Genomic DNA, 22,418 nt, shown 5'->3' on the forward strand with positions numbered 1-22,418 from the left:
ATGAAAGACACTGAATGGACTTGTGTGTTCCTCTTGGCTATTCGTTAGTTACAAGCTACTGCAGAAAAAGTATTACACATGGTGGGGTCTCAATATATGTCAAAAGTAACCTTGAATTGCATTACTCAGTTATAGACCTTAGTAGAATATGCCTTGAAGCTACAATAGAAGTAGCCGTTGTGGTAATGCATGAACAGAAAACTGTAATTGTCTCAATCTATCGAATCCCAGGCTCTGATGAGATTGTATTTATAGAAAAAATTAATACTTTAATATTGTTGTTGTCAAAATATAAACAGCATAGAATTGTAATTGCAGGTGATATTAACATAGATATAAGGGCAAAGAGAAAAAAATGTAATTCATATGATTACCACTCTGAAGTCATTAACTATTACTGTCTCAATGAAAAACCCACTAGACTGAACGCATGTCTTGATAACATAATCAGCAATGTACAAAGAGACTCCATACAATGTGATGTAATAGAATTAGGTATATGAGATCATGCAGCACTATGGCTTCAAATAGAAAAATCAGCCTTCAGTTCTACAGAGAGAGAAGTGACATACAGAATTCTAGGTGAATCCAATGTAAACAAAATGATAAACCAGTTAAAAGAAATGGATTGGACTCATGTAATGGATAACAAGAAAATGATTAATAAATGTTTTTCCATTTTCCTGACAGAGATCAAGCATATAGTAGAAATGACATGCCCCTTGGTAACCAAAAGGTACCAGAGTAATATTACTCATAAGCAACAAAATACTAACAAATGGTACACCCCACAACTTACCAAACTCAGCATACTACTGATATGAAAGACAAATGTCATAACAGTGATAGGGACAAGGAAAATTACACTAAAATGAGAAACCTTTACAGATTAGAAATAAAAAATGCTAAGTGCTGTGCAAATGATGAATATATTTTAAATTCTAAAAATAAATGTAAAGCTGCCTGGACTGTCATTAAAAGGGAAATTAATAATATCAATAAAGAAAGGACTATCCCTATTGACAGCAATATTCTCAATGAATATTTTGTAAATAGCGTCACGACCACACCCATCAATTCTGCCTCTGATGCAGAAGCATTGCTCACTTGTGCAAAACAGACAAGAAGTGAGAAGTTCACTTGGACCCGAACCACATTAAATGATATTCATAATTCAATAAACAAATTAAGTAAATCCAAAACAGAAGATTATTATGGACTCAGAAATCTCATCATTAAATGTATAGCAAAAGAAATTGAAATACCACTTCTCTCACTATCAAACAGAGTACTTGATGAAGGAATATTCCCCGACTGTCTTAAGCTCACAGTTACATTGTCAGTGTATCAAAAAGGTGAAAGAAACCTCACAAATAACTACAGAACCATTTAAATAGTACCAATCATATCCAAGTTAGTAGAAAATTGTGTGCATAAGCAGATATACAAGTATTTTGAAACCAACAAAATTTTAAATGAACAACAGTTTGGCTTCAGGTCACACCTGTCAACTGTAAAAGCAGTAGAAGCTTTGGTGAGCAATGTTTATGAAGAGTATGAAAAAAGGGTATCAATGTCTGGAACACTTATTGACCTAAGTAAAGCTTTTGACTCGATGTCACATGACATACTCATCAAAAAGTTAAAATACTATGGCATTGAAGATGACACACACTGACTATTCAGATCTTATCTAAGAAATAGGTTAAAACTTGCATATGCAAATAAGCAGAGGTCAGAAATACTCCCTATAGAAAGAGGAATACCCCAAGGCTCTGTTCTTGGACCTTTTCTGTTCATTGTCTATGTTAATGACTTCTCGAATTACATACCATGTAAGAACATACTATATGCTGACGATATGACATTAATAATTACAAGAGAGAACTTACATAGTGTACTGGACAAAAATAGAGAAATGATGCAAATGGCTAATTACTGGTGTCAGGCTAACCAACTGTGCATAAATCAAACAAAAACAGAAGAAATAATATTCAATCTCAAAGTAACTAAAAATGAAAACAAACCAGTGAAATTACTTGGACTAATCATAGACCAAAAGCTCTCATGGGAAGGACACACCAATTATCTATGTAGTAAACTAGCACGAGTACTTTTCTTATTGTATAAATTAAGAAACAGTGTGAGCAAGCAATTGCTACTCCACTCATACTATGCTTTTTTTCATTCCCAACTACAATATGGAATATTGCTTTGGGGTAACTCCCCAGGGGCTGACTGTATTTTCAGATGGCAGAAGAAAGCAATCAAGTGCATGGAAGGGTTAGCACCCAGAGAGTCCTGCAGAAATTATTTTAAATCTCTTGGCACAATGACAGTGCCAAGCATGTACATATATAACTGTCTAATATATGCCACAGAAAATCTGAAAAAATTGAACATGAGATGTGATGTGCATGCAGACAGTACAAGAAACAGTCACTTGCTGGACTTGCCTTCTACAAGACTTGCTGTAGTCCATAATAACTATAAGTACTTAAGCATAAAATTTTTCAATAAGTTATGCTCAGCTTGTACAGTACCACTAAATAAATATAAGACTACATTGCAAACCTGGCTAAAAAATAACAAATTGTATACAACTGAAGAATTCTTAGAAACTCATCATCAAAATATATGTTTTACCTAAGTTATGAAGAAAATGTTTTGATATTATATAAGCTAGTTATATACTGTGATTCATTTCTTATGTGTGTATTTAGTTACTGTTTAAAACATTGTTTTACATAATGCTGAAGAAAAGGTCTTTAGTTCCTTTTCTCCCCTTTATGTAACTATTTGAATATCATACTGAAACTAAAACCCTCTGTAAACTTTGACGAAGCCAATTGTATGAAAAATACTGAAAGGCTAATAAAAATATTCTATTCTATTCATTTATACTTAATCAGAATGGTGGACTCACCATATTGTGTGTGAACAGGGCAAGAATATGTTAACCACATTTCGAGTTACTGAAACATTCAACATGCTGTACGCCCTACAGTTCATCAGTTCCTGAATGCAAGATCCTTTAAAATCTTTCTTTCACTCACTGAAAGCATAAGTAGGTATTGTACTGAAGTGTGCTGACTGTGTAATAGAGTAAGCTGGAACTCTTCCACCTGTTATTATTGCCCTCCTATTAGTAATTAACTTTTTTCATCATTTTTTATTTGAAACTAGTTATCTGTATTGTTTGTTTGCAGTGTATCCCCAGATCTATCAAAATGTCATTACAACTACATTTCATGTAAACTTCTGATTCAGAGGATGATTTTCAAGATTGTGAGTACAGTAAAGTGTTTAGTTTTTTCTGGAACCCATTTTAATTAGAAGTAACAAATAATTATAATGATATATTTTGACTGATCCAATCAGTAGTTTCAGAAATACTCACACATACCATCAGAAAGCTATGACTCCAGACTTGACTGCAACGTGTTTTAATTTTTTGGAGCCTGATTAACTTAACAGACAATGCTGAAATATGGACAGCTGTTTAGACTTTTGTGCCACTATACCTGCTTAATTCCCAAGTCACACACTAAACTTCTCTTGCCCCAAATTTTCTGGACCAAATAATAATGTTCATTGGTCAGTTAAGATGCTACTTAAGATTTTGCATATTTCATCATAATTTCAAGTGTGACAACTGTAGTCATAAATATGTAATTCCCAGCACAGCCACACAAAGTAGTTCTCAAGCCTTTTGTAATTTACTAAGTAACTAGTTATTAAGCAAACCAAATTGTTGCCTGAATATACAGCTCACCTACTCTGGTAAACCTCAACTGTAAAGTTTAATAAACTGTTATGTATCTTGAGGCATCGCATGTTCTGGCAGATAACAGCACCATTCTTGAATGATGCTTCAACAATGTGACTGATTATCTTGTTCAGGTGCTGCCTGAGACTGCTTGTTGATTGGAACATGTCCTGTACTTATACCTAAGCTCTTACCCCTCCATGGTAGGTTCCAGGTGTTCTGTCTGCAGTTTGCTCCTGCTAACAGCACCCTTAGGTGTTCCTTCTTTGATCCAGTGCACCAGGCTGAGCACTGGTGTTTTGTCTTCAATCCCACACACCCATCTGCACTCTGGTGTTATGTTTTCAGTCTGGTGCTGTACTAAGTGACCACTAGAAGCTCCCTGCAATGTCCTGCCTTCAGTCTGGTACACCTGGTGCTCTGTCTAGGATTTGTTCTCCTTATGCACATTCTCAGTTCTTGTATATGTGGAGTTCTGCTGTTGCCCCAATTGCGTTTTCAGCAACTCCAGTGCAGGATCACAGGCTCTACTGTGTTGGTACCCAGTGTCATGGTTCACAAGGTTTTCTGATACCTTTCTCTCTCTAGTCTCCCTTATAAAATGGTCCCAGTATCTGGGCTTTTGTACAAGACCCTTGTTTCACCATAGTTCATGGAATTATTGAGTTCCACACAGTGCTCTGCAACGGCTGATTTAGTTCCCTGTTCTAGTCAGGTGTGCCTATGATGTTCTTGGCATCTGATGTCCACTTCCCTAGTTGTTTGGCCAATGTATGAAATGCAACAGTCGCAAAGAACATTATAAATTCATAGTTTTCATAGTCCTTGGTCATCTTTCACGTTTCCCTTTAGCCTTCTTATTTTGGTAAGTGGACAGAACAGTCATTTGATATTGTTCTTATTCAGAATCCTGCTGATTTTGGCTGAAACAGATACCACACAGGGCACGTATGCCACAGCCTTTGCCTTATCTTGCTCTCCTTCTACATCATGTGGCAGAGTGGCTTGCTGAAGGGCCGTCTCAGTCTGTTTGACTGTGTATCCATTCTTGCAAAACACTGATTGTAGATGCTGTATTTCTATTGCTAAGCTATCTGGTTCTGGTAAGGAATGTGCTTAGACTGATTTCCTCAAGTGAATGGGACGTATCCTTAGTGTCTGTAAAGAAGCCATCCGATGATTTTCAGCTCTGTGGCGAGTTCAAGGTCACAATTAATGCACAGGCAGTCACAGATGCTTACCCCCTGCCTCACCCTATGGAACTACCCACAAAGTTGGCTGGGAGACAATTCTTTTTGAAAATCAACTTGGCCAAAGCCTGCCTTAAGATTCTCTCAGATGAGACATCAAAACAGTTGCTTATGGTTAATATGCCTTTTGGCCTCTATCAGCATCAATGGCTAATGACTGGGGTCACTAGTACACTTGCCATCTTTCAATGTTTCTTAGGCCAGGTTACAATTTTTGTCCATCTTCGCAGCTATCTTGAGGATATCATCGTGGCAAGTGCCACCACGGAGGATCACCTATGAAACCTCCATTCTTTGTTCTACAGACCACATGCCTCAAATTTAATCTTGCTAACTTCCAGCCTTCCATTGTTTATTTGTATCACGAAATTTCCTAGAAGGGCACGCACCCAACGGAACGACATGTCATCGCCATTACAGCTTTGCCGCATCCATCTACTCTGTGAGAGCATCAGGAATTCCTCAGGAAGGTGGCGTACTATCGCAAGTTTATACCCACAGTGGCCACTATTGCTCGCACCTTGCATCTGTTGCTTCACAAAAGTGCTCCTTTTGGTTGACCTGCAGCCTGTCAGTGTGCTCTTGTGCAGCTTGAGGACAGTCTCGGCTCTGCACTGTGTCTTGCAGCACTTCGACCGGGCAAGCATTTGGTCCTGGCTACATATGTGTCCCTGGACGGGGTGGTTGCAATTGTGGCTCATAACCATTCAGTTGGTTCCAAACAGCCTTATTGCCTTTGCATCAAAAAATTGTTTACTCAGTTCAGCAACATTATTTTCAGGAGGAAAAAGAAGCTTTTGCTATTGTATATGCCTTAAAAACTCAATTTGTTCTTGTATGGAGCAAAATTTCTTTTCATTACTGACCATAATCTCTTGGTTTCCCTTTCTTAGCCAGTCAGTGGCCTTATCAGACAAACCTGTTCATAATAATCGGCTCTTTTTCTTGTCCTGTACAATTGTGAGATCCATTTTCATTCCACCTCACAATATCCCGGCTTCCCACAGATACTGACCCTCATTCAACCAGGAGGAGTTGCTTTGTTTTCAGATGATTACAGAGACGAGGCATATAGTGGATGGCTTCCCCATCAAAAGTTCATGTAAAACTTCTGCTGTTTCAGCAGGTCCTGTGCTCTGACAGGTCATACACGTGGTGCTACAAGGGTGGCCTGACCGTCTGTCAGCCTGGGCATCAAACCCGATTCAGAATTTTTCTTGCTTTGCACCACTGCCTCTCCCTCATCGATGGCACTATTCTCCTATCAAAGGAAGGGCTTCCTCTCCACGTCACGGTTCCAGCAGAATTGCAGTGGGAAGTCATTTGCTTATTACATCAGGGTCACTGGGGGATCTCTCACTTAAAACTATTGGCACACCACCAACATGTCATGGCCTGCCACAAGTGTTCAGGTCAGGACAGCTCCTTGTATTGTATTTTTGCCATGGCTGGCCCCTAAATGATTCTGGGAAAGAGCCCACATTGATTTTGCTGGTTTCTGGTTACTGACAGTTTACGGTTTTTGTCGTTTTCTTCATGCCATTTGTCGTCCATTCTACGACAGCAGTAATGGCGGTCAGTGCCGTATTGAAGATATTCTCCGTAGCACACTTGCCTTGCACCCTGCTTTCAGACAATGTTCTTCAGTTTGCAGCACAACCTTTTAATGACATTTTACACACAATGGCATTCACCACATCACGCCACCTCCCTTCCATCCGCAGTCAAATGATGAGCCAGAACACCTTGCTGAATGTTTGTGATGTAGATGCACAAGTCTGTAGAAGACTTCCCAACTGTGAAGACTTCCATATTCTTTGAAGATCTTACTGAACATTGCCAATGGGGGCCAAGAGGCCCACCGAGCTCCTGCAAGGCCACGAACAGTGTAGGCAGCCTGACCTCTTGCCACCAGGCAGGTGCCTACTAGAAGCACCAATTCTGTCAATGTTGACATCTGCCACACCAGTCTGGGTCACATTCGGACAGTGACCCCACCGTATTCCGACCGCTAACACGAGTTGACGGTTTGCACTGAAGATCGACTTGTGGCATACCACCAGAACCAGTTGCATCCCAGAGTGGACACAGGGCCCTCCTCGCGCCACAGACAGGAGTCCTAATTCTTTACAGGCCCCAGTTGCTGCGGGGTCGAGCAGGCCAGGTCTTGCCCGCATACCCTGGTGGTCGGGGCTTCGTCAGCACCGACGGTGGGCTCGCTTCCTGTGGCCTCTTCCAGCACGTCCCACTGCACTGAGTAGGCACCACTGTCAGTGGGGACAGAAGCTCGGTCTCCATCTCCGGAGCCTTTCCTCTCCAGTCTGCCGTCGTCACTGCCCGTGTCGGTGACCCTCGTCGTGGACTCTGCCCCTGCCGCCAGTCCTGTGCACCAGTTGCCTCACAGTCTGCAGAAGATGCCACAGACATCTCTTCAGTCACAGCATTTTGGATGGCAAAGCCTGCTCCTTCCCCCTGCGAGGAGGAGGAGTTCGGTAACCTACTGTTTACTACACCCACTGCTCACAGCGGACACAACTCGGGCCACTACTGAAAGCGTAATGCTCACCAACATTCAGATGGTGTACCCAGAGTGAGCAGAGGTGGCTGCCAGTAGTAGCCTCATCAACGGCCACAATCAGCAGGTCCGCCACGTGTGCTTAGCACTACATCAGTGACACCTGACGTGGAGCGTGTCTTTATAAGAACGTGCACAGGCCGCCGGTCCCTTAGTGTCAAATGTGTTTGAGCCTTGTAAACTACTTTCATTGTGGACCTGTGGACTATTCCATCAACAACAATCACATTATTGTCACAGTATTTTTGTTGATGTTACTCTGTGACCCAATAAACTGTAACTTCTTTATAGCAGTGTGTTACTGTGTGTTCCTAGTTAGAACAATCTGTGTGAACTTTGTTTTGGTTGTTACTAATATAAACTGCGTTTATCGATCCGCAGTTAGTGGATGTGTTTTGAGAAAGAGGGCACACAAAATGCTTATGTTGACTTTAATAAATAACTGTGTTCATGTGTCTGCTTCTATAAACTGTGATTTATGAGATGTAGAGATTCGTGACAAGTGTTGCCACTGAAACTGTCACTGACTGGATGGCCTGGCCTTGTTACCCTAATGTATGAACAGAAGTGTTAGTACACTCCTCATCATCCAGCAGATGACCAGCTGAAACTAAAACACAGTGGTGTTGCACCCTTTACTGTGTAACACAGATCAATATCCAAAAAGAGTTCAATTTTGAGACAATGAACTCATGCGCTGAGAGTCAAACCGAGTTAGTACCTTTCCAGTTTGAATGTAACACGTCATTAATTATGTACCCTTTCTAAGAAAGTATTTGGTTTGTCTGACTGTTATCGTTGATGCTGTCTTCAGTCTGAAGACTGGTTCGATGCAGCTCTCCGTGCTAGTTTATGCTGAGCAGACCTCTCCATCTCTGTATAACTTCTGTAACCTATGTCTATTTGAATCTGCTCATTGTGTTGAATTCATCTCTTGGTGTCCCATTACAACTTTTACCCTCCCCCCCCCCCACCTCATCCCACTGTCAAAATGATGATTGCTTGATGACACAGGATGTGTTCTGTCAACCAATCCCTTATTTCAGTCAGGCTGCCCTACGAATTTTTTCCTCAATTTGATTCAAATACCTCCTCATTTGTTAATAGAGCTACTTATATAACCTTCAGTGTTGTTCTATAAAGAAGCTTGGATAAATACCTTCAGAAAAGACTTCCTAACACTTAAATTACATGGTAACAAATTCCTCTTTTCCAGCAATGTTTATCTCGCTCTAGCCACTCTGTATTTTATATAGTCCCTACTTTGTCCGTCATATGTAAGCAAAAGTCACCTACTACTTTTAGTCACTTATTTCCTAATTTAATTCCCTCAACATTGCCTGGTTTACACTGAGGTAATAAAAGTCATTGGACACCTCTTAATATCGTGTCAGACCTCCTTTTGCCCAATGTACTGCAGCAGCTGCACGTGGCATGAACTCCACAAGTCGCCGGATGTCCTCTGCGGAAATACTGAGCCGTACTGCCTCTACAGCTATCCACAGTTGCAGAAGTGTTACTGGGACAGGATTTTGTGCACTAACTGACCAGTCAATTACGTACCATAAATGTTCGATGGGATTCGTGGCGAGCGACCTGGGTGGCCAAATCATTCGCTCGAACTACCCAGAATGTTCTTCAGACCAATCATGAATAATTGAGGCCCAGTGACAGGTTGCACTGTCATCCATAAAATTTCCATTTAGTTTGGGAATGTGAAGTCCATGAATGCCTGCAAATGGTCTCCTAGTAGCTGAACATAACCATTTTGGTCAATTGTTAGTTTAGAGGGCCAAGTCCATTCCATATAAACAAAACCCACACCATTATGGAACCGCCACCAGTGTCTTTTTGACAACTGGGATCTGTGACTTTGTGGGGTCTGCACCACACTCAAACCTTACCATCAGCCCTTACCAACTGAAATCGGGACTCATCTTAGCAGGCCACAGTTTTCCAATCATTTAGGGTCAAAATGATATGGTCACGAACCCAGGAGAGATGCTGCTGGCGATATGATACGGTTTGCTAGGGCACTCGTGTCAGTTATCTGCTACCATAGCCCATTAATGCCAAATTTCACCACACTGCCCAGGAAACGCCTCAAATCTAGAAGACCAGCACATGAAATGGGAGTCCAAATGCTATCCACAGGATTCGACCAGGATGCAGAGTGGAATCATGAGTGGCAAGCTACAACAACCCGAAACCATGAACTTGAAGACAATCCAACAGTCCCAGTTCCAGTCTTCCACCAACCAACGGAGGTGTGGGCGCAGTTAAACAGATATCGGGCTGAAGAGGGTAGGTGGAAATACAACGTGCACAAGTGGGGCTTTTCAAGTGACAGTGTGTTACTGTGGTGACACCCAAACAATGAGCCACACTGTGGATGAATGTCCAATCAGATGCTTCCCTGGTGGCACTGAGAAGCTCCATCAAGCATCCCACGAGGCACTCCGCTAAATCGAGTCCATCAACATCCGAGTATAGCCTGAGCCGTTTCAAAACTTGTGTACTGTATATAATTTCACACGTTCATTTTTACATATATATTTCTTTGTTTTGCTAAATGTGTATTACTGTAATTGATGCATATGATAATAATAATAAACCACACTGTCCTAACGGATACAATATTTGTACTTTCCACATTGATTTCTGCAGTTATTTCATGCGGTGTTGCTTGTCTGTTAGCACTGACAACTCTGTGCAAATCCGCTGCTTTTGGTCGCTAAGTGAAGGCTGTTGTCCATGGTGAGAGATAATGCCTGAAGTATGGTGTACTTGGCAGACTCTTAACGCTTTGGGTTGTGGAATACTGAATTCCATAACAATTTCTAAAATCGAATACCCTATGTGCCTAGTTCCTACTACCATTCTGCATTCAAAGTCTGTGATTCCCATCTTGCAGCCATAACCACGTTGGAAATCTTTCCACATGAATCACCTGAGCACAAATGACTGCATGACCGTTTTGTAGCTTGTGTACACGACACTGTCACCCTCTGCACATGTGCATGTCACTACCCCATGACTTTTGTCACCTCATTGTGCTCTGACTGCATTCCATTACCCTTCTTATAGTCTCTTTCGAGACACTATAAATTCTGTTCAACTGCTTTTTCCAGATCGTAACTGTCTCTGACAGAATTACAAAAGCCATCAGCAAACAGCAAAGTTTTTATTTCATCTTCCTGAACTTTAATCTATTTCCAGAGTTCTCCTTCATCACTTGCTGAGTGTACATTGAATAAATTCAGTAATACACAACAACCCTGTCTCACTCTCTTCTCTGGTTCCTTTTCACGTCCTCTTACCCTTACAACTGCAGCCTGGTTTCTGTGTAAGTTTCAAAATTTCAAAGAGTGTAGTCCAGTCCACATTGTCAAAAGCTTCCTCTAAATCCATAAATGCTATAAATATGGATTTGGTGTATGCCATGAAGGTGATCACAGAAATCCTTATAGGGTTTCTTCGCCATGCAGACGCATACAGTCCCTAGAGAGGCCGGAGGAAAAAAAAAGACATGAAACCTCCATTAGGAGATTATCTTGCACGTTTTGTTTTCTGCATTTGGAGGGAAACAACACTGCAACATTTCAGGCTGAGATGCTCGAAGTGTGCGCCAACATTCACCATCATATGACACAGTGGTCAGCTGGTACTGATGCTTCCAGTGTGGTCAAACAAACCTGATTGATGAAGAATGAAGTGGCACACAATCCATCTGCGAGTAACTGAGAATCACGGGCTGTGATCCTCGAAGACTGCTTGGTCATAATCTAGGCGACTGTGGAAAACGTGAAAATCAGCCACGAGTCAGCTTTCATGTTGCGCGACCTCTGAAGATGACATAGATCACTGTCCACTGAGTTCTGCGAATTCTCACACCCATTTAAAAAGCCCACTGAATTGCGGCAGCAGTGGAAATGATTTCTTTAGCTGCCTAATCACAATTGATGAGTGTCGATTGTATCAATATAACCTCAAGGCAAAGGGGCAAAGCAAGCAGCGGAAACGTGTGGGTGCGCCACCACCTGATAAGGTTAAGACCCAGCCATCATTGGGAAGGGTGTCACTGGATGTCTTTTGGGACTGGCGTGGTGCGTTGTTGACAGATTACTCTGATACAGGGCACACGGTCACAAGAGCATACTATTCAAATCTCCTGATGAGGTTACAAGAGACTTTCAAGGCAAGGCGTTGTGTAAAAATGTCCAAGAGGCGCATTTTTCCTCCACAATAAAGCCCCAGGACAGAGCCACACGTGCTGTTTCTTTGGGCTGTCAAGTTTCATTTCACACCTGTATTCTCCTGTCATGACATCTAATGACCTACTCCTCTTCCCTCAGATGTAGAAACCATTGCAAGGCAGCCGTTTCCAGAATGATGGAGAGGTGAGTTTCGAGCTGGAGCGTTTCGTGAACAACCAAAATGCAGACTCTTACAACACACATCTATGTCAAGTCATCCATCGCTGGGAAACATCACATTGAGAAGTGAATGTGTAGGGCAGCACCTCACGGTGTCAGCGTCACAGATTTTTTTTTTTTTTTTTTTTTTTTGGTGCTGGTTATGACCTTAAGAAAATATCGTTCGTGTGAAAAGCAATTAGCTCTTTATTCTCACGAAGTAATGCGTGCTATCGCCAGCTGACGTCAAATTTAGTCCACATTTTTAGATTTCCAGATAGCTTTTGACACCATACCTCACAAACACCTTCTAATCCAATGGTCTATCGTCTCAGTTGCGTGACTGGATTCTTGATTTCTTGTCAAAAGGGTCACAGATCATAGTAACTGATGGAAAGTCATCGAGTAAAATGGAAGTAATACCTGACATTCCCAAAGAAAGAGTTAGGAGCCCTCTGTTGTTCCTGATCTACATAATCCATTTACGAGACAGTCTGAGTAGCCCTCTTAGACTGTTTGCAGATGACGCTGTCATCATCAGTCATGTAAATTCATTAGGTGATCAAAACGTACAGTAAAATGAATTATATAAGATATCTGCATAGTGCAAAAAGTGGCAACTGACTCTAAATCATGAAAAGTGTGGAGTCATCCACAGAGCACTAAAAAGGATCAGCTAAACTTCGGTTACATGATATATCACACACATCTAAAGGCTGTAAACTCAACTAAACACTTGGGGATTACGAATAACTTAAATTAGAAGGATCACATAGATAATACTGTGGGGAATGCGAACCAAAGACGATTTATGGCAGAAGACCGAGACTGCTTATACTACGCTTGTCCACCCTCTTCTGCAGTATTGCTGTGCAGTGTGGGATCTGCATCAGATATAAATGGCGATGGACATCAAAAAGAAGGACAGCTCGTTTTTTATTATTGTGAAATAGGGGAGAGAGTGCCACCGATGTAGTTTTTGTGGTCTCCGGTCCAGAGACTGTTTTGATTCAGCTCTCCATGCTACTCTATCCCGTGCAAGCTTCTTCATCTCCAAGTAACTACTGCAACCTAACTCCTTCTGCATCTGCTTAATGTATTCATCTCTTGACCTCCCTCTACGATTTCTACCCTACACGCTCCCCTTCAATACTAAATTGGTGATCCCTTGATGCGTCAGAACATGTCCTACAAACCGATCCCTTCTTCTAGCCAAGCTGTGCCACAAATTCCTCTGCTCCCCAGTTGTATTCAGTACCTCCTCATCAGTTACATGATCTACGCCATCTAATCTTCAGCATTCTTCTCCAGCACCACGATTCAAAAGCTTCCATTCTCTTCTTGTCTATCGTCCAAGTTTCACCTCAAAAATGGCTACGCTACATACAAATACTTTTAGAAAAGATTTTCTGACACATACTCGATGTTAACAAATTTCTCTTCTTCAGAAACGCTTTCTCTGCTATTGTCAGTCTACATTTTATATCCTCTCTACTTCGACCATCATCAGTTATTTTGCTCCCCAAATAGCAAAGCTAATCTACTACTTTAAGTGTCTCATTTCCTAGTCTAATTCCCTCAGCATCACCTGATTTAATTCAATTACATTCCGTTATTCTCGTTTTTCTTTTGTTGATATTCATCTTATATCTTCCTTTCAAGACACTGTCCATTCCGTTCAACTGCTCTTCTAAGTCCTTTGCTGCCTCTGACAGAATTAAAATGTCATCGACAAACCTCAAACTTTTTATTTCTTCTCCATGGATTTTAATTCCTATTCAAAATTTTTCTTGTGTTTCCCTTACTGCTTGCTCATTGTAATGGTTCTTTATTTACGCGACCATTACGGCACTCCAACCCCAGTTCTCGATACCAATAATATCGTTCTACTTTTCTGCGAAGTAACAGACATATTTTTGTGACAATATTCACATTTGGTTTTATTAATGTATAGGTACTCCGATGTATCGATATATTACAGTGATATGGTTCTTGTGTGTATTCATTTCTGTGAAACTGTCATAATCTTTGATTTACTTGTAACCGTTTTGGCACGAATGCGCACAGAGCAGTCTTTGTTTCACTTTGCAGAAGTTAAGCTGTTTTTTCGCTTTGTAAAAGAACAGTCAAGTCTTGTGTTTGGTTAAAGTGGAAATTAAATACACTCCTGGAAATTGAAATAAGAACACCGTGAATTCATTGTCCCAGGAAGGGGAAACTTTATTGACACATTCCTGGGGTCAGATACATCACATGATCACACTGACAGAACCACAGGCACATAGACACAGGCAACAGAGCATGCACAATGTCGGCACTAGTACAGTGTATATCCACCTTTCGCAGCAATGCAGGCTGCTATTTTCCCATGGAGACGATCGTAGAGATGCTGGATGTAGTCCTGTGGAACGGCTTGCCATGCCATTTCCACCTGGCGCCTCAGTTGGACCAGCGTTCGTGCTGGACGTGCAGACCGCGTGAGACGACGCTTCATCCAGTCCCAAACATGCTCAATGGGGGACAGATCCGGAGATCTTGCTGGCCAGGGTAGTTGACTTACACCTTCTAGAGCACGTTGGGTGGCACGGGATACATGCGGACGTGCATTGTCCTGTTGGAACAGCAAGTTCCCTTGCCGGTCTAGGAATGGTAGAACGATGGGTTCGATGACGGTTTGGATGTACCGTGCACTATTCAGTGTCCCCTCGACGATCACCAGTGGTGTACGGCCAGTGTAGGAGATCGCTCCCCACACCATGATGCCGGGTGTTGGCCCAGTGTGCCTCGGTCGTATGCAGTCCTGATTGTGGCGCTCACCTGCACGGCGCCAAACACGCATACGACCATCATTGGCACCAAGGCAGAAGCGACTCTCATCGCTGAAGACGACACGTCTCCATTCGTCCCTCCATTCACGCCTGTCGCGACACCACTGGAGGCGGGCTGCACGATGTTGGGGCGTGAGCGGAAGACGGCCTAACGGTGTGCGGGACCGTAGCCCAGCTTCATGGAGACGGTTGCGAATGGTCCTCGCCGATACCCCAGGAGCAACAGTGTCCTTAATTTGCTGGGAAGTGGTGGTGCGGTCCCCTACGGCACTGCGTAGGATCCTACGGTCTTGGCGTGCATCCGTGCGTCGCTGCGGTCCGGTCCCAGGTCGACGGGCACGTGCATCTTCCGCCGACCACTGGCGACAACATCGATGTACTGTGGAGACCTCACGCCCCACGTGTTGAGCAATTCGGCGGTACGTCCACCCGGCCTCCCGCATGCCCACTATACGCCCTCGCTCAAAGTCCGTCAACTGCACGTACGGTTCACGTCCACGCTGTCGCGGCATGCTACCAGTGTTAAAGACTGCGATGGAGCTCCGTATGCCACGGCAAACTGGCTGACACTGACGGCGGCGGTGCACAAATGCTGCGCAGCTAGCGCCATTCGACGGCCAACACCGCGGTTCCTGGTGTGTCCGCTGTGCCGTGCGTGTGATCATTGCTTGTACAGCCCTCTCGCAGTGTCCGGAGCAAGTATGGTGGGTCTGACACACCGGTGTCAATGTGTTCTTTTTTCCATTTCCAGGAGTGTATATGAAGATTGATGCAAAACTGTTTTCTTGTGATGTGACAATTAAGAAGAAGTAAATGTGAATTTACAAGAAGTTTAATAAAAATGTGGATCGTGAACACCAAGTCAAAAATTATTTCTACCATACCATTGTTCTGATCTGGGATTGTTTGATCATTAAGAATTTCCTGAAAAACGCATTTGTTAAGTTTTCAGATATTGCTAAAATACAGATCTGGACCTTCTAGCAGTGAAAGTGGAATCACCGTAGAATCAACAAGATGAGCCATAACAACTTCGACGAAATTTATGTGGGAATCCATTCAAGATAAGTCCAAAATTAATGACTTTTTTACAGTGACTTCATTATTTCTATTCTGACGATACCATCCACAGTCAATAACTTTGTTGTTGCCCGATAAAGCGAGCATATGCTGCGTGAGCAACATTATTAATCTGATTTCTAACCTAGTTTGCAAGTGGTGGTATTGTTAGATGATATAGAGATTGAGTAACATCAGGGATAGGCTACAACACTATGTCACTCTCTTCCCGTCATTACTTCCCTTTCATGTCCCTCGACTCTTATAACTGCCATTTGGTTTATGTACAAATTGTAAATAGGCTTTCGCTCCCTATATTCGACCCCACCGTTTTTCAGAATTTGAGAGAGTATTCCAGTCAATATTGTCAAAACCCTTCACTGAGTCTACAAATGCTATAAACGTATGTTTGCCTTTCCTTAGTCTATTTTCTAAGATAAGTTGTACGGTCAGTCGTGCATCATGTGTTCCAACATTTCTACAGAATCCAAACTGATCTTCCCCGAGGTCAGCTTCTACCAGTTTTTCCATTCGTCTGTGCTACCGATATGATACACGAATTGGGATGGCAACCATTAAAACAAAGTCGTTTTTCGCTGCGACAGGACCTTTTCATGAAATTTCCCTCACGAACTTTCTCCTCCGACTGTGAAAATATTCTGCTGGCGCCCACTTTCGTAGGGAGAGATGATCGTCATAATGAAATAAGAGAAATCGGAGCTCCTACGGGAAGACTTAAATGTTCTTTTTTCCTGTGCGCTGTTCGAGAGTGGAACGGTGGAGAAGTAGCTTAAAGGTGGTTCGATAAACGCTCTGTTATGCGCTCGATTGCGAATTGTAGAGTAAACACGTGGACGCAGATGTAAGACCGCCCCCCGCAGTTTGCGCAGGTGGCCGCCACTACATTACCTCCACCGTCGCCGCCTCCTCCTAGGTTGGGCTTGGTCTGGACGTGGTTCCAGGGGTCGCCCTCCTGCTGGAAGGGCGTCACCACAGTGAGCCGGTGCCCCCTCCTGGAGAGCTCCACCAGCAGTCCGCGGAACACCTGCCAGTGGCTCATGCCGCCCAGCGGGAAGATGGCCAGGATGCTGGCGCAGCCGGAGGGCTGCACCCGCAGGCACAGCACAGCCGCCAGCATCACCAACGCCGTCTGCAGGGGGACGGGGTAAATTATTCACTAGCTGCTACTCGTACCCACGTGCATCGTCAACATACAGCCTGAAATCTTTATGTAAGAGTCACACAGGAAGAAGATTTGACACCTGCTGATTCCCTAGACCGCAGGTAATTGGTCAAAGTTGGGTCAAAATAATGATAAATTAAGCGAGAGGCTCAGTTCACCAAGCTTTGGTCTTAGAGGTATCATTAGTCAAGGATGTTCGCTTATTTAGCGTATCTACACTTCCCGCTGTCTCACTGAATTTCCTTCTGGACCAGCACAGCTAAACTAAATAATTACCCAGCAAATTTTTAATTCGTGTTAGAAGATTCAGTACAAAGCAACAAAAAGAACATAGAATACATGAAACAAGTATCTTGTTACACACATGTCTGGGTATAATGCACGGAGGATTACACGATTAGGAATATAAAGAATGAGTGCATAGTTCACCCACTCGTTCCCTGGGCAACAATACCAGTTACGGACACATCCTTTCACTCCAGCGGCAGCATCGCCACTAAAAAGTACTTATAGCTACCGTCCCCAGTGCCAAACCTCACTGTAACATCTGTAACACGGAGGGATAGCCTGCAAATAACGAACAGCTACTAAGTGAGATGTACTATATACATATAACACAAAAAGTTTGCATCATCTCGATTCCCAGAGCTCCTGAAGATAGACATTGACTATGAATATCCTGAACTCCTGAAAATAGACGATGACTGTGGATATTGTATCACACACACAGTCCCTTTGACTGTTGAGAGTTGTCACTAAACCCGTCCAAAGATGTAAACAACCATGGATGAGCAGCGCCTATTAGACGCAGGGGGTCCGACAGCCGATCAGTTCCAGTCATTCCACCAGGAAGGAGGTACACGGTTCGTCTTGTCTGTAGGTCAACCATGCCTACACGGTCAATACTGTGGTTCGATCGCGTCCGCATTCTTACTTTGTGCCAGGAAGGGCTCTCAACAAGCAAAGTCTCCAGGCGCCTCGGAGTGAACCAAAGCGATGTTGTTCGGACACAGAGGAGAGAGAGAGAGACAGGAACTGTCCATGACATGCATCGCTCAGGCCGCTCAAGGGCTACTGCTGCAGTGGATGACCGCTACCTACGGATTACGGCTCGGAGGAACCCTCACAGCAACGCACCATGTTCAATAATGTTTTTCGTGCCGCCACGGGATGTCGTGTTACGACTCAAACTGTGCGCAATAGGCTGTATGATGCGTAACTTCACTCCCGACGTCCATGGCGAGGTTCATCTTACGCAACCACGACACCATGCAGCTCGGTACAGATGGGCCCAACAACATACCGAGTGGACCGCTCAGGATAGGAATCACATTCTCTTCACCGATGAGTGTCGCATATGCCTTCAACCAGACAATCGTTGGAGACGTGTTTGGAGGCAAGGCTGAACGCCTTAGACACACTGTCCAACGAGTACAGAAATGTGGAGGTTCCCTGCTGTTTTGGTGTGGCATTAAGTGCGGCTGGTGGTCATGGAATGCGCCGTAACGGCTGTACGATACATGAATGCCATCCTTCGACCGCTAGTGCAACCATATCGGCGTCATAATGGCGAGGCATTCCTCTTCATGGACGACAATTCTCGCCCCCATCGTGCACATGTTGTGAATGACTTCCCTCAGGATAACGACATCGCTCGACTAGAACTGCCAGCACGTAACATGCCTGGGATAAATTGAAATTGATGAACTTGTGGATAGTATGCCACGACGTATACAGGCATACATCAATGCAGGAGGACGTGCTACTGGGTATTAGAGGTACTGGCGTATAGCAATCTGGACCACCACCTCTGAATGTCTCGTTGTGTGGTGGTACAACATGCAATGTGTGGTTTTCTTGAGCAGTAAAAAGGGTAGAAATGATGTTCATGTTGATCTCTATTCCAATTTCCTGTACAGGCTCTGGAACTCTGAGAACCGAGGTGATGCAAAACTATTTTGATGTGTGTATAACTATATACAACTATATATATTAATGATCTTGCAGACAATATTCACAGTAAGATCAGGCTTCTTGCAGATGATGCAGTTGTCCACACTGAAAAGCCTGCGGGCGCCCCGAAGTGCCGCAACACGATGTGGCACGGACTCATCTAATGTCTGAAGTAATGCTGGAGGGAACTGACGCCATGGAACCTGTGGGGCTGTCCATAAATCCGAAGGAGTACGAGGGGCTGGAGATCTCTTCTGAACAGCACGTTGCACGGCAACCCAGATATACTCAATAATGTTCATGTATGGGGAGATTCGTGGCCAGCGGAAGTGTTTAAATCCAGAACAGTGTTCCTGGACCCGCTCTGTAGCAATTCTGGACGTGTGGGGTGTCGCATTGTCCTGGTGGAATTGCCCAAGTTCGTCGGAATGCACAATGGACGCAAATGGATGCATGTCACCAGACAGGATGCTTACGTAAGTGTCATCTGTCAGTGTTGTATCTAGACTTATCAGGCATCCCATATCACTCTAACTGCACACGCCTTTCACCATTATAAAGCCTCCACCAGCTCGAACAGTCCACTGCTAATATGCAAGGTCCATGGATTCCGGAGGCTCTCTCCATACTTGTACACGTCCATCCGCTCAATATAACTTCAAAAGAGACTCATCCGACCAGGCAACAGTCGCCAACACTCCAATCTCTGATTTGGTGGGCCCACGCGAGGCGTAAAGCTTTGTGTCGTGCACTCGTCAAGGGTTGACGAGTGGGCTTTCGGCTCCAGAAGCCCATATCAGTGATGTTTCGTTGGATGGTTCCCCCACTGACAGTTGCTGATTGGCCCAGCAATTTGCGGAAGGGTTACACTTCTGTCACGTTGAACAGTTCTGTTAAGTCGTCGTTGGTCCCCTTCTTGCAGGATCTTTTTCCGGCCGCACCGATGTCGTAGATTTGATGTTTTACCGGATTCCTGACATTCACGGTGTACTTCATCCTACCTCGTATATGCTGTGTCCCATCGCTCGTGCGCTGGCTATAGCACCACGTTCAAACTCACTTAAATCTTGATAACCTGCCACTGTAGCAGCAGTAACCGACCCAACGACTGCGCCACACACTTTTCTCAGCCTATATAGGTGTTGCCGACTGCAGCGCCGTATTCTGCCTGTTTGCATATTTCTGAATTTTAATTACACATTCCTATACTAGGCTCTCTAACCTGTACCAGTTTCTTTGGCACATCAGTCTATATACATATATATACGTAATACATAAAGGGAAAGCGTAGTTACCACAGTTCTTGAAAACTTGTTGAACGATTTACCTTCAATTTTTACATGATACTCTAATGAACAGTGAAACGGACATAGCCTATATATTTTTGTAATATATGTAATATACTGTATAAATGGGAACTGTCGAACGGGCATTGGCTATATATTTTTGTAATATACTACATATAAAAATGTATATGTAATATACAAATGGGAACCGATTTATTTATTTTTACTCGATGCTCTACGGAACATTCAGACGGAAACGGGCGTAGAGAGGTGGGTGGAGGAAATGGACAGAGAGAAGGAGGAGAACGTTATGTGCAGAGAAATGGGGGGAAGAGGGGATGTACAGAGAGAGGGGGGGATGCGAAGATGGTCAGAGAAAGGGGGGAGGGAGGAATTTGGGATGTACGTTCAATTCCTATTTGGAAAACGCGAAGGATTGTCAGGTTCGCTAGTTGGCAATAAATTACACTCTATAACCCAAACTGACTATAGCGTGCTTCACATAAGACGGCGCTTCAGCGCATAGAGGCGTTGCGATACGAAGGCGTGGAGGGGATGAGGTTTGCGTTTGCGTGGCGGCAGAGTGCGGCCAAACGAAGTCCGTGTTGCCGAACTGTGTTGCTGCGGACAACAACGATGTTCATTTGCCTTCGGAGTACCGTATTACATGTTCAAATCTAAGAGGGAATAATACTTTTTAAAACCGATTTCGATCATTCGTCTACATGAGTTTTGAGGTTGTGTCCACTTCTCCACAGCAATTGTCTGTGTGATATCGGAAGGCGATAACAACTGATAGAACTTTGTGAAGACTTCAAGAGCAATCTTTCTCAAAACGACGATTGTCTAACGACATGATCATCGAAGATAGTTGCAATAATTGCCATTTATTGCGATTTGGACTGTCCTACAAGTAAAAATGTAATGCGTAACAAAATAAACTTCAAACTCAAACCGAAATTATTATATTCGTTTGACAACTGCTTCTACTCTGCATAAATTTTTAAAAGTGTATAATGCGCCTATGTGGGTGTGAGTCACTGCTGTTCAGTGTAAACCACTAGCTAACGCTAGCGCAAAAACTATCGGCAAAATTGGTTGTATGTTATCATATTTTACGGTGTCAACAGGCATTATGGGTAACTCGTTCCACATTACAGTGGGAGAGTTATGAATTTTCCACATTACAGTGGGAGAGTTATGAATTTTCCAATTCGTGCCATGAAAATGACAGGGGTTTACGAATTTATCCAGCCGCATTCTCGCAAGTAATACAACAGGCTGGAAAAGCTTAACTTCACCTTGGGCAACGTGTTGAACATTAAAGTCTGAATACTTCACAGGCTACATATTGCTAACCAATGAGAACTAGGAAGTTCTCATGTACAGAGTATGATTCAAATGGCTCTGAGCGCTATGGGACTTAACATCTGAGATGATCAGTCCCCCAGGACTTAGAACTACTTAAACCTAACTAACCTAAGGACATCACACACATCCATGCCCGAGGCAGGATTCGAACCTGCGATAGTAGCGGTCGCGCGGTTCCGGACTGAAGCGCCTAGAACCGCTCGGCCACTCCGGCCGGCACATTTCAAGTTATTCGTAATTGTAATCCGTAAGTGTTTAGTTGAATTTACAGCCTTTAGAATCGTGTGTTTTATCCTGTAAACCGAATTTAGCGGACTCCTTTTAGTAATCATGCAGATGACTTCAGACTTTTCGTTATTTAGAGTCAATTGTCACTTTTCTCACCATACAAATATCTTGTCTAAGTCGTTTTCTAATTTGTTTTAATCTCTGACGACTTTATAAGACGGTAAATCACACCATCATCATCTGCATACAGTCTAAGAGGGCTGTTCAGATTGTCTCCTAAATCGTTTGTTAGACAAGGAACAGAGGAGCGCATATAACACTTCCTTGCAAACGCGAGATATCACTTCTGCTTCAGTCGATGATTTTCCATCCATTACTACATACAGTGATCTTTCTGACAGGAAATCATGAAACCTGTCGCACGACTAAGACGATACTCCATAGGCACGCAATTTACACTACTGGCCATTAAAATTGCTACACCACGAAGATGACGTGCTA

At 43.3% G+C, this 22,418-nt stretch overlaps 1 protein-coding gene across 1 annotated transcript in view; it reads right to left on the minus strand.

Moving 5' to 3' along the window:
* Positions 1 to 22,418, minus strand: part of LOC126100345 (UDP-glucosyltransferase 2-like) — a 70,207-nt gene that overhangs the window by 33,557 nt on the left and 14,232 nt on the right. Inside the window, exon 2 of the mRNA XM_049910957.1 lies at positions 16,806 to 17,046. Within this exon, the coding sequence (XP_049766914.1) occupies positions 16,806 to 17,046 (241 nt within the window). The remainder of the gene's footprint in view (positions 1 to 16,805; positions 17,047 to 22,418) is intronic.

The sequence above is a fragment of the Schistocerca cancellata genome, chromosome 9, assembly GCF_023864275.1.
Source record: "Schistocerca cancellata isolate TAMUIC-IGC-003103 chromosome 9, iqSchCanc2.1, whole genome shotgun sequence".
NCBI lineage: Eukaryota > Metazoa > Arthropoda > Insecta > Orthoptera > Acrididae > Schistocerca > Schistocerca cancellata.